At 37.3% G+C, this 13,405-nt stretch overlaps 1 protein-coding gene across 5 annotated transcripts in view; it reads right to left on the minus strand.

Annotated features, from left to right (window-relative positions):
* Window positions 1-13,405, minus strand: part of MSRA (methionine sulfoxide reductase A) — a 278,630-nt gene that overhangs the window by 163,356 nt on the left and 101,869 nt on the right. For 4 of the 5 annotated variants that reach the window (XM_062638576.1, XM_062638574.1, XM_062638578.1 and 1 more), the window contains exon 2: window positions 5,945-6,013. The exons of the other annotated variant lie outside the window; for it this stretch is intronic. In XM_062638576.1, the coding sequence (XP_062494560.1) occupies window positions 5,945-6,013 (69 nt within the window). The remainder of the gene's footprint in view (window positions 1-5,944; window positions 6,014-13,405) is intronic. 5 annotated transcript variants of the gene reach the window in all.

The following is a 13,405-nucleotide window of genomic DNA, read 5'->3' on the forward strand; positions in this document are numbered from 1 at the left end:
TTTTTTGAGATCACCAATAACATCATCAGGTGAGAAAAAAAATTGAAAAGCAGGAAAATTACTCTAAATTATCCCAAACTGAATAACTCAGTAATAAGTAATCCACATTTTTTAGTATAGGACACTATCTGCTCAGTCTCACATCCCCAGCTATAATATTGTCAGTTTGTGACAGCAGTCTTTTAGAGATAAATCCATTAGGATCTGTAAGATGCACTGAGGACACTTTGTGAATGTCACAGTATGTCTAGTACATCTAAAATTATCAAAACAACACAATTTAATCCCTCCAAAAACCTCCTTATATGTTTTTTCTCTCTGCCATTGTAACTACTGACAATTAGCATCACATTTTTCATGGCTGAATACAATGTCATCACAGTTCTGTATGTTTTATGCTATGTCACCATGCCCTGTGCTTTATTAACAGGAAGCAAAGGATAAATGCTGATGGTAAATGTGTATGTGTATATATCCCAGCACATAAACACACACATACACACATATATCTCCTGCAAAGCAGCATAAATCTGACGAGGGCACCCTCTAGTCATTAGCAGGATAATTTACTTCTATTTCAAACTTAAACCAACTCAGAATGATGCCAAGCATATGTTCATCCTAGTCACTGATACATCCCTATTTATCATTGGCAAGAAATTACTTCTCTGCAAGGCTTGTTCATTACTGAAGTAATCTAGGTGCTCTGGCTGGCTTTTTGCACAGAAAATAAAACGTATGTTAGAGACGTTGGAGATCATTGAGCCTTATCCCCAAAAAATTATCCAAGAAAATTAACTCAGTCTCTTCTACTCATTTCAGTGGGGAAGTCCCCAAAATATAATTAAATGTCTGTTTTAAGGTGAATGATGTTGCCTGAAAAGCTGTAATCTGATTTACTTTTAAAAACCTCTAATGTGCAATACCCCCTCTAAGTGAAAATCACACATGGCTAAATTCTTCATATACCTCAAGAAAGCTGAATTAACATAAGCAAGTCCCTGATGGAGAAGGACAGATACTGTGTTTGAAGGCCACATTACTTTTGTTTTCAGAAGAAAAAAGAAGGAGATGTGGATCCTTTGAAATAAAAGAATGTTATGAAGGGTTGTGCTGATCAAGGACAGCTTTCACTTTGCATTAGGGATACTCTTTTGTCCTTTATTAGTGTTTATAAATGTCAGGAAATGTCCTTGGCAAAGACCAAGCAGACCACTGCATTTTGCATTTATCTGGGTCTGTCTTGCTCTGTGATTGGCCACATTTACAACCACAAAGTTGTTGCATGATGTTATCAAATCAGATCACCAGCATTTAATGAGTAATGCCTGTGATATGCATTCAGAGAAACTGAATATCAAGATTTTTTATTTTTAAAAGGCCCCAGAATTATACTTATTTCTGTGATTATCACCTTATTTTACAACAGGCTTAGGGGAAAATTTTCAGTTCAGGCCTTCCCTGGTTAGACTTTTATAACAGAAACATATATATATATATGAGTTCCCTGGCAATTGCTTAGAGCTGACATACCCTCTGAGTAGCAAACCAGATCATCATACATCAGGCAATTACAAAGAAGATGTTTAGGCACTGGTCGCAATAAGGATGAACCAGGAACAGATAGCAGGGGCAGGGAACTGGGTTGTTTTCAGTTCTCTGGAAAAGGCAACAAAAAGATGCTCTCTGTAAGTCAGCATCTGGAAGATAAAAAAAGAAAATGGGAAACAAGGATATATTTCTTTAATAATGCAAAGGTAAGAACAGGACCAAGTGTTCAAGACCAGGTGGGATGGTACTTTGAGCAACCTGTTCTAGTGGAAGGTGTTCATGCTCATGGCAGGGGAGTTGGAACTAGATGATCTTTAACATGCCTTCCAACCCAAACTGTTCTGATTTTATGATTTGGTTCAAGGACAGAGCAGCCAACCCCTGTTTGTTATACAATGTCTTCACAGGTTCATTTTCTTATTCCAGAACTGTAGAAAGTTCATTGTCCATTTTTATACCACCTTGTGAACATAGAACAGCTTTAATGCCTTAGTCTTTTATAAATTCAGCCAATTAGTACACTTCCTTCACTTCTCCAATATGTTTAAAGAGAATTAACATGAGAAACATGAATTGTTCTGAAAGACATACCCTCTGGCTCTTGGATCTTCTGCAACATGATCCTTGTAACATCTGGTAGTATTGTTGTAGATGTTTCTCCTACAAATTGGATCATAGCACACACACCTGTTTCAATATCATGAAGTCTTACATTCTCTTTCAATAATAATCTTTTCTGACATGGTTTAAATTTTTTTCCTTTTGGTTTAAAGTTTTCTTTCCTTTCTTTGAGCAACAGAGAAAAATTGTTCTACTTTTACTGTCTATAAAAAAAGTATTTCTCTTGCGGTCCAAACTTTGTTTCCTATGATTTCCTTTTTCTGGAGTAGAGAGCTTATCATAAAAACATAGTAATTGAAAACTCAGTTGGACCAGGACTTCCTAACACACTTCCTTATCTTACATGGCCAGCAGTAGCTGTTTCAGGAACAAGTAAAAGGAATTCTAAATAGAGTGATCAGTTATGAAACACACCATCCCTCTTTCACCTTAAATCATTTTCTTTTAGTTGAAAATTTGCCCCGATCAAGCCTTTATTTGAAAGACTTGAACCACCCAACAGCAGATCTTGTTTGAGGAGCTCAGCTTTCCAATCACATAAGCTACACAGGTCTTGCATGGTGCCACAATGCAGAGGCAACTGAAAACACCATGTGCAATGGCTGAGAAACTCTTCGCTCTGCTGGCACTAATTGGGCAATCTCGGTGTAATCCTGTTGTAGATTTCAAATAACCTTTGGAAGCAGTGGGAACTGTGGGAGTGCACAGGCTACACCTGAGTCTCAACAGGATATAATAACTCACTCAAAGTACAACAATAGTATGTCTCTATAGAGTTACTATAGAGAACATGCTGCCGTCTAGTGAGTGCAGAGCAGAACTGCCAACTCAGAAATGTCTGTACTTAGATCTTACCAGTTACTTAACATACTACTTCTATCTATATTTTGTTTACAAAAAGGAACCAATTATCCCATTACTGGCCAGTATATCTCAGGCAAATACAACACAATTTAGTCCTGTATTTAAAAAGTGTTATAATTACGTATCTGAACTACTGCCAGATTTTACTATAGGTAAGTAAGAGCCCTTCTATGAACACACCATACACACAACGCTTCCTCTTAGAGAAACAAGATAGCATATGAAGCAGAATGAATTTATAGCTGCTCTGGGAGTCTTCCAATAGCAGTACTCGATAAGAAATATATGCATTTAAAAGTATTAAATACTGACCAGAAATATCTCTTAGCAAAATACAGCAGTGTGTTTAAATGTGCTTTAAATATGCAAGGAATTACAACGGCACTGATGGACATATTAGTTTACTGAATGATGTATATGTTCTGCAGCTTTGAAGCATTTCTTTTCCTTTTTTACACCTCTACCCAAAAGCTGATATTAAACCCTAAATTGCTTCTTTTCAAAACATTATCAACCCCCTAATGTTTGTTTAGGTTTTGACTTTCGGTTAGGTTTTTGGTCAAAATCAGTCACTACAGGCAAAGTACTTGTGACTGAAAATATCTATGGCCACAAAAATTACAAGAAAGCTATAAAGCAGGCATTTATTGTATAGTTTCTACTTTACAAGCCCTAAACATATAACATCTAGAGTTTCATCAGTTTCAGTCAACTAACTAGGGAACACACCCCTCTCTTTACTTCAAGGGACGCAGTGATTCTTGATAGAGCAACTGAGTCTCTAGTGAGGCTGTGAGTGGTGCTCGTGTACCTCCCATGCTCTTAATGCTTCAATATTAGCTGGAAACTTCATTAAGAGGTCACTGGGTGGTTAGCATTAAAAGATTCCCATTAAAGAGTCACCCCCACCCTTGAAATCCAGCTTCTTCACCACCGTAGAAACAAGGGTGCATTTCTTTATTCTAATGAACAATAGGTGTGTATTAGGCAGCTGAATGTCTGTCCTTAACAGACAACTGGAGAATCTCAAGATCATTTTAACAGTCTTTTGAAAACTATGAGCTTCGGTTATAAATGGGAAACCTGCAAGAACAACGACCCATGTGCATTCACCTGTACTTGATCAAAACAAAAAAGTCCTATCATAAAGCAAATAATGCAGCATCAGTAAAAGCATCTTGAAGGATGTTTTGCAGAAGATGGGGCTATGTAATGCAATCTAACTGCATTTTGCGAGCAGGTAAAAGGATTAGTGTTTACAACCCCACATTATGTTTCATAGTGTTAGTTTTAGTGGTGAATCTAAAACTATCCAAGCAGTAGAAAAAATCACAGCAAGTAGGCTATATCTACAAAACCATATGGTTATTTACCATCTTTTAGCTTTTGTAGATCTTTTAAAGGAAGAGGGATTACTTCTTAGTAACTACAGCTCTTCGAGACTTGTCCCTGTGCAAGCCCAATTAAAAGATTAGGGGGTGTTTCTGGCGAAGAAGGGTGAGAAGCCCTGTCTTGCTAAGGTGAAGGCAGAAAGTCTACTAGCTCAGACTAGCTCAAGTTTCTTCCCCCTACCTTACAGAGTCCTAAAAATACAAAGAACTTGCTGTTAACAGGAGTATACAACGATAGGATGAGTAACACTCTGAGAAGAAGAATTACTAACAGATAATTGTTTTCTTCTTTGAGCGCTTCCTTTCATTCCCATCCACACAGGGCCAGCAAATGCTGCCCCCTTGGAGGTAGCAACAGGTAGCTCCATTTTTCCATATTACATATCAGCACGTGATGTCAATGCCAACAAATGACAACAATTATCATCAGAGTCATGTTTGTATACTATTATATTTCAGGTCTAATAGTAAACCTAAGAACATGTACGTTTTCCATTTATTCACAGCACAGATGGCAACAGCATGAGTTTTCACCACCTAGCCCAACATTTGCAATCACAGTCTTGTGGAAAACCTAGAGCAATTTAAAAATTATTAGTTACCAAGCTTGATATGAATATAATAGAGTTGCTCAGGAATTATTCAAAGTAGGCTGTTTAATATGATTTTGTGCTCTTCCAATAAAATTCCATAGGTAGGATATTCCTTTCTATGAAATTTTAGAAATCATGTCCAATTAACTGTGAGATAACCAGTAGAAGCACTCACACCAATACCCACCACAAGGACTGGAAAACTGATCTGACCATCCCACAGGAAATAAAGGAGGACCTTTACAAGATTTTAAACAGTGAAGACTTCATCAACTTGAGATTGTACCAGAACTCTCTGACCCTGCCTGCTCTAAGAAATTCCAAGAAGAATCTCTAAATACATCTTGACCTTAAAACCTAAAAAGCAACATACAATCATTTTCTATTAGCTGCAAAAAAATTTATCAAACAGTCTCTTATTCCACACCTCCAAGAATTCTTTTATGTTCCAAAAACCCACAGACAAGGGGATACTGGCAGAAAGACAATAGTGGATTAGAGGAACTCTGAAGAGAACTTGAAGAAATCATGACCGCAACTGAACAGTGTCATCCACAAACCCTTTCTCCTTTTCTGCCATGTAACTACAGAAACATTTGCTACATACAAAAGCTATGTTTCTTTGCAGTCATCAATTGATAAGATAGTTTTTGGAGTAATAAATGATCTTACTGGAATTATCACACAATTTGGGAATTTTTATGGAACAAAATATGGGTTCAAAACTTCTGTTTGTTTAATTAAGAAAAATACTTTTAGTATACCTTTTTTGGGGTACAGACCTCTCAATCACCTTGTAGTCATTAGAAAATGGCAATAGCAGCCCAGAATATAAAACTCTCAGGACTCGGGCTGAAATTAAGAAATTTGGCAGGCAGTAACATTATACAGCTTAGAGCTTTTATTTTAAAACTGATGTCTTACCAAATAAAGCCATCTGTGTTCCCTCTGGGAAAGGTTCTACCATTCTGTTTCCATTGACATGATGTTTATCTAGAAAGGGGAAAAAAAAAAAGTAAAAATGTAACAGAATATACGCTTTGCATAAACCAACAGGTTTTTTTTTCTTACAGTTCTACTGAAACCTGAAGTCAGATTTTTGAAAGCCGACCTGTACAATTCACTATAGTGTGAATAGTGGATAGTGAGAAACACACACACCACCACCTTACTCCCCCACTCCCATTTCCCCTAGCTCACCTTCCTGGCTGATCTTCAGGCTTATAGGCTGTGTCTCACATTTTTTTCCCCATTCCTCACTGCTGTGCCATGTTTTGCCCTTTATTACATACATTTTGTCAGAACTGGCTGTATCCAGTTGGGCCTGACACAGGGCAACCCCGGTTACCTCCTCAAAGAGGACACCCCTGCAACCCTCCCACTACCAAAACCTGGACATTTACACCCAATACAACCAGCAATCTGTTCGCTAAAATGAACATTTTACCAACACACTGTAATGCCATACCCGCTCATGACAGTTTGTCCTTTACAGCCGTCACTCTTCAGGCTGTTTTAAAACTGTTAAATAACTGTCGCCATTGGAAACCACAGTAACAGAACAAACATAACTGCTCTTCCATTAACCAATGTTTAATGAAGAAGGGGAGAGGCGCACAAAATGCAAAACAAAACCCATCCTGCAATAGCCCTCAGTGACTTGGAGTCAGCGGCCCCAGCACCTTCCATCTTCCACCAGGTCTCTGCAATGGAGATGTTTTCCCCAGAGGACACTTCCTCTATGTTTTGGACAGATTTCTTCCATTTTTCTTTGAAAATTTGAGGCATGACACAAAATTAGCAAAATATCACCCACTATTTTAATGGAAATTGAAAAGTTGGCCCATTTGAAGTTTACTGTAGTAAACAGTCCTTTTCCACCACCATGGCTACCTACTCACAGGTGAGATACCATCTTTTCTACGGAGCAGCTGGGATCTGGGAAATCGGGCCTGCCGAAGCAAATGGATGAGCTACAGGATCATGAGCTGAGGCTTAAGACTAAGTTATATATCCTCACACAAGCATACAGGAGGACATAAGACAGAACACCTATGCAAAGCACTGCACAAAATCCAAATCAAGAATGAGACTTTCAGTCTTAAGGAATTCAAAGCTTACAGGGAAATGCAATATTCTGGCATCGCTGGTGCTCATAAGGATTATTTCTATCCAGTAAAGTAGTAGAAGCCTGGGTTTACTCCTTCCATGACAAGATGGCTCCCAAGGACTAGAAGCTGCTCAGTTTCCAAACTAAACAATACATTCTTCACATCCCAATGCACTTCTTTTTCATCCCAGTGTACTTTCCTCAGCATAAGGAAAATGTAATAATATAGGCTTATCACTACTGTATAATCAGAGTTGTGCATATAACCTCAAAGGGTTGTATTTATAACCTGGAAAAGAGCTCTACAACCTCCAAATAAAATAAAATACACAGATGTACAACAGAATATTTCCAATCCTTTCCACTAGCATGACCACATTCATTGCTTGATCACTAAGATTTATTTCAACAATAGCAGAAAGAAAATTGCCTGAAATTAAAATACAGGTTTCTGTACACAAAATACTTTCCAGGGAGAAAACCAAGAGGTTTTCTCAGCATGTGCATTATTTTATTTCCTGTTGAACAGAAACTGGTGAGGAATAAACCAGGTCAAATTAAGAACATGGGACTGCCTTGTGAGTTCTCTGAAAGCAATATTTTTCATTAGCAGGGAGGCATAGCACAGTACTAATCCCAGCTGGCATCAAACATTTATCAACAGTCAATGAGAAAGGAAAATCAGGGTTATCTGCCACTGGAGCAGGAAGTGCCATGGAGTCAATCGTTTGCATTTGGGAAGATTGAATGTTCACACCTCACAAGCCAAGAGAGGGGTTTTAGGAAGGAAATTGTTGGGAGGTTCCAGAGTGGGAGTACTATGACCAGTGCCATACAAGGTTTTAACCTCATTAGCTATAGCTTGTATTACTAACATGATCTACAGCCATCCGAGATGAGTGAACAGTCAGAAAAATTATGAAACATCATGCAAGATCAAATCAACTAACTCTGCCCTATTCCAGATAGCTGCCTTCATTTAAAGAGTGATGACATACATGATGTATGAAATAGTTAGCATTTGAAATGGTGAGGCTTTCAATATATTAAAATTAAACTTTTAGAAGTAAAACAGGCTTGAATGAAAGTAATATTTTCAGAGTTCTCAAGTTGTCTTCCAATGTCTTTATACTTTTGTTTCGAAGATCATAGCCAGATAATGCATTTTCTTGTCATATGTACTTTGTTTTACCATTTTTCTAGTATTCCCTGCACCTTGCCTAAATACACTAAACAGCAAAAAAAAGGACTTTCACAAAACTTACATTCAACCTTAGGACAAAAGTATCAGCACAGAAGTATAAACAGTGTCTAAACAATGGCAATGTTCAAAGAACACTGCACTTTGGGGCTTTTTAGAGAACAGTTTTTCTTGTGAAATCATAAGCTTTAATTCTCACAGACTAATTGGATTGAGTAGCCCCAGAAGAAAAAAATTAGGAGGACTTTCCCTGTAACTTGCCAACAGAAATAACAAATTACTCTTCCAAGATCATCATCATTTCAGAGATAAGGACTTACAAAAAATAATATATAACCTCATGTTACAGAGGCATGCAAAGATTATCAGGGAACACTGATAAAAGAACTATAAGAAATTAACTTCAGCTTCCTAATGGTGAAAACAACATTTTTGACAAGGTTCATCCTTTAGTATACTACAACACTATTCAGCCATTTGGAAACTGGGAGGACATGGATGTCTTTATGCATTTTCTTAACCTTCTTGATCCTCAAGGTTTCAACAGGAAGCCAATTGGTAAGGAATGAATTTTTTATTCCTCTTTTACTGATATTCAAGCTGGCAGCATTTTCAGGAATGTTAATTCACAAACAAACAACAGGGGACTTCTTGTGAAAACTGCCGAAAGTTGCTCCATCCTCAACTGCAAAAACTCTCTACCATTTTTCAAACTAAGCCTGAGAGATATCTGCAACGTACTTTGCTCCCTTCTGAACAGAACTAGCATGCGCTGAAAGCAGCACACATCCTAGAGGTCTTAACATTCAACTTTAGCTTCAGGCAAAGTCTGCTTTAGACTGGTGCAGTGCCTAGCCTGCCCTCCTTAGATTCTTTGGTTTTTTTATAGAAATAATCCTTCACAGATCCTCTGTATCTGTGAAACAGCATAATGTATGGGAAGATAATCAGAAGTTGCTAAACAGGTCCTCAGTTTTTCTTCAGATTTTTCAGTCTCTGCAGCTTATCCCTCAACAGTTTCTAACATAGTGCTACAATTGCCCTTTGCTAAAGATTCTCTAACTTCAAGTAAAGTTTTGTCCACACACGGATTAGGCTGTTTCTGCACTAGTAAACTATTAAAATAAACAAGTCATATCTAGAAACTATTTGAGAGTGTTAATTAACCTATGAAATCATGTTAGATCCTATCCTAGCAATTTACCCACACGGACAATCAACTTCAGTGCCTGGACCTGTTCTCTGGCACATTTTAATTTATTAGCATACACTTCATTTATCTTCACAGTTCTATGTATGTCAGTGGTATCACACCTGTAATAAATAAATTTAACAGAAGATGTTCCAATGAGGAAGTTTTATAAAAAATACTTCCTTTCAAACTAGCCTGACTTTGGTTCTAAGCAGATTTGCTGTTCCCTGGGCCATCAGGCCAGAGGAAATGTAAAGTTCAGTTAAATAAAAATTCACTGCCATTAAGCTAGATTCCTAATAAAGCCATTGCTACAAAAGTTATAGCACGTATCAGACCTTTAAGAGAATAAAACTTGCAATGATTAGAGGCTGAGGTTTGTGCTTCTTTTTTGCATGTGCAAAATCAAAGCACTGCTCTAATGTAGAGCAGCCAGTCACTCATAGGCAAAATCCTCTCTCAAGTAGAACAGATGAAATGGAAGTTGTACCACAATGAAATCAGCAACAGCAAGCCTACACAAGGCATTTTGCGTAAGTGACGATATCCAAGGGAAACTCTAGGTTAAGATACCCACAGTCATTAATGAACATGAGTTCTCTATTTGTGGACCCAAATTAAGCTGCTTAAGAAAGATTTGGCTTTCAGAGAATGCTGATCCAGCACTGACTCAAAATCGGAAATGTTCTGGTCTCAAAATATTCAATCTCAAGCGATCAGAGTAAAGATTTGAGGATATTTATTTTTTATTATAAAGAGATTCATATGTTCTTCATATTTATCTTTCGATTTTGAAACCATTAGGGAATATTTAGACTACATATCCAAACTTGTTTTATCAGAGCAGCCAGAAAGTTATTATTTTTAAATGAAAACTGAGATTCTCACATAATCAAATTAATCCAGGAGTAGGGGTCATATTTATACACAAGGACTGTTAATTTTCTGTGGTAAGCACAGACAGGAATTGAATTGAAAATAGCTGATTAACTGATTAGCATGAGCCTACTCCATCTCGTACCAGCACAAACATGATGGGTACATGGGGAGAGGAGGAGGAAGAGGGATGATGAGGTGAGGGAGGAAATTTCTAAAGCAAATCAGCTACTGCCTGAATGACTCCCTTCTCCTTTACATTTTGCCTCAGACTCCTTTTCCTACGTTTTCCATCACACCACCCTGGTGGAGGTTTTTTCTCCTCTGGTTACAGCAAACAACTGTCTATGTAGCTAGAACACTGAGAGCCTGGAAATACCATACAGATAACAGAGAAAGCACGTATGGGGATATAAGAATTTTGTAAACAGTTCTAAAAATAACTTGGTAATTATTATTTCCAAACATGGCATATAAGTCATAATATATATCATAAGAGTTGCAAGATGGGCACCAAAGAAACAGAAAAGCACAGCTCACTTTGCAAAGTGTTAGCTGTGTATGGCATGTGCATATAATATTTACATTATATTTATAAAATATTTAAATAATATATTTATATAATACGTTCACAAAGCTTTGGAGGCAATAAAGGACATAAAACTTAGAGCCAGGGCTGCATGAAAAAGACTGTTTTCATCTGCATAAAGAGGGGTGAAGAAAATGTTCAGCATTGAATAAGCAAGTTATTTAAATGCTTCCTAAATTTTGGCTGTGAGAGGAGCATGTCATCCACAGTCACAACTCCACCTCTCTAAAGCAAAATAATGAAAACTAGGATGACAGACACTATTTGAAAACTCATAACATGAAGACAGACTGATGGCATTTCACTGTAACCCACAGCTGCTATGTTCTGTAATTTAAAAATTCGGTGAATGCCCAAATTTAACTTCAGTGTTGGAGTTAGCACGCCCCAGAAAGACCACAGTAGAATGAATGCTACAGTAGAATGAATGAAGACATCAGGTTCATTGCTCCTGTGATGGCCGAGGAAGTTTACTACTTTAGGAGAAGACAGAATTATCAGTAGCGGGGAAACCAATGTAGCAACAAATTTAACCTGCAGCACAAGACAAGTGAAGTGCCTTGTGAGAAGTAAGACATTCAGTGAAAGCTCCTCATGGCATGATTGGTAACCCACTGTGAGATACAGGGGCTATCAGGCCTGATCATCCCCCACTGTTTTTTCATATAACGCTTTTTACTGCTGTGCACCATCAATATACAGTACATAATTGAAGGCCAGTGGGTTTCTTTTCTGCCCTGTAAACAAGAAATTATCTCATTTTATTCCCAGTGAAAGACTGTGACATTTAGAAAAAAATTGGTATAAGTTTGGCAGTGCAGGGTTACCATTTAACATGTAATGAGTAAAAGGTCTGTATGTGCCATCAAAGAGAGGAAATCCTAAGCTAAAGAAGATTAAATAGTAAAAATAAGGACTTCACTGCCCTTGAGTAAAAGTTCAACACAGGTGACTCATGGAAACTTAGCTCAAAGGAAGCAAAATCAGCCTTACTTACCAGTATATTCTAAACAAGTATTTTCTTTTTAATTTAACCATTTAGTTTAAGCAGTACCTGTCAACAGAGGATGAACCAAATACCTGTTCTTTTTTTCAAATAATGATATCCTCTACAGTACTCTATTGAAGTCTTATACTACTCCACTGAAGTCTACAAGTAGCACTTAATTGATTATCAGTGAACCAACATTACTATAATATGTATGAACAGGCTACATGGCCTGTGGAATTAAAAGACAGTAAAAACTGTATTATTCACATTTCCAAGTAAAAAACTTCCTCAATATCCTCAAAACAGGGCTCCATTTCAGTATGGAGCTTTATTGCACTTGTACCTAAAATGAGGCACCTGAGAAAATTACCTGATTCTGAAAACTTCTGGGCTTAAAGAATTTCTATTAACTTCACCAAAAGCCACAACTGGCCAGTACTTTTGAAAAGGAGGTCAACCATTTATATACCTAAATACAAACCTTGAGGCTTGACTTTTTAAATCTAAGAAGGTTTCATTTTATTTTCACTCTACCCCTCTTAAATTTTTAACAGTAACCATTATAATTTTTTTTTGTAATTGCTAAATCTCTGATAAATCTTTTAACAATTGATTCATCCAATTTTAGCTCAATCTGACTAAATTCTGGTTTGAAAGCCTAACTGTCACAGAGCCAGAACCTTTCCTTTTTTGTCCTATCATTCTCAGTAGGCATGACTGATAGTTTGATCAAAACAGTTATTTGGATTGCTTTGTCAGTTATTCTAAGAGTAAGCCTGACAGATCTTTCAGACAAAAGCATAAAGGCAAAACTTTTCACCATTTACCTATTTTATAGCCCAGAAGATATTTCCTTAAAAAAAAAAGAAATAGTTGTCTAATACGGTATCTGATGTGTATGCCTGTTGTTATATGAGTGGTTTAGGGTCACTTGAAAAATGACTGCCAAAGGTATTAGCAAGAGTAGTGACAGAAAGCACAAAGGGTAAGGGAGACCCTCTCATTGAGTCACGAGGTTCAGAATACACCCCCTTGCTTTCTAAACTCCTGATGGAACACAGGCGTGGCTGGATCTAGTCTTAGTTTCCAACTTGGTCAATAGCTCATGTCTAATGGAATATATAAAGGAAAATCAAAGTGGAATCAAGCTAAAATGATTCACTGAACGTCAAAAGGGTAAGGGGGACCCTCTAATTGAGTCAAGAGGTTTACATTGGACCTCCTTGCAAAGGAGTTATGCATGAGTCAAATTATGTTATATATAAAGATTTTAGAAACTGTACAAGGATAGGATTGTTCCAGTCATTACTGTTGAAACAGATCCTTACTTCTTCAAAGAGAGGGGAAATCTTTCCCCTTATTAACATCTGTCCCTTTTCCCAAGATCTCCTGGATCTCAAAAAATGCTTTTGAGATGTTTGCACAA

Source organism: Pezoporus occidentalis, unplaced genomic scaffold, assembly GCF_034315485.1.
Source record: "Pezoporus occidentalis ecotype Australia unplaced genomic scaffold, CSIRO_AGI_Poc_V1 ctg57, whole genome shotgun sequence".
In the NCBI taxonomy this organism is placed as follows: Eukaryota; Metazoa; Chordata; class Aves; order Psittaciformes; family Psittacidae; genus Pezoporus; species Pezoporus occidentalis.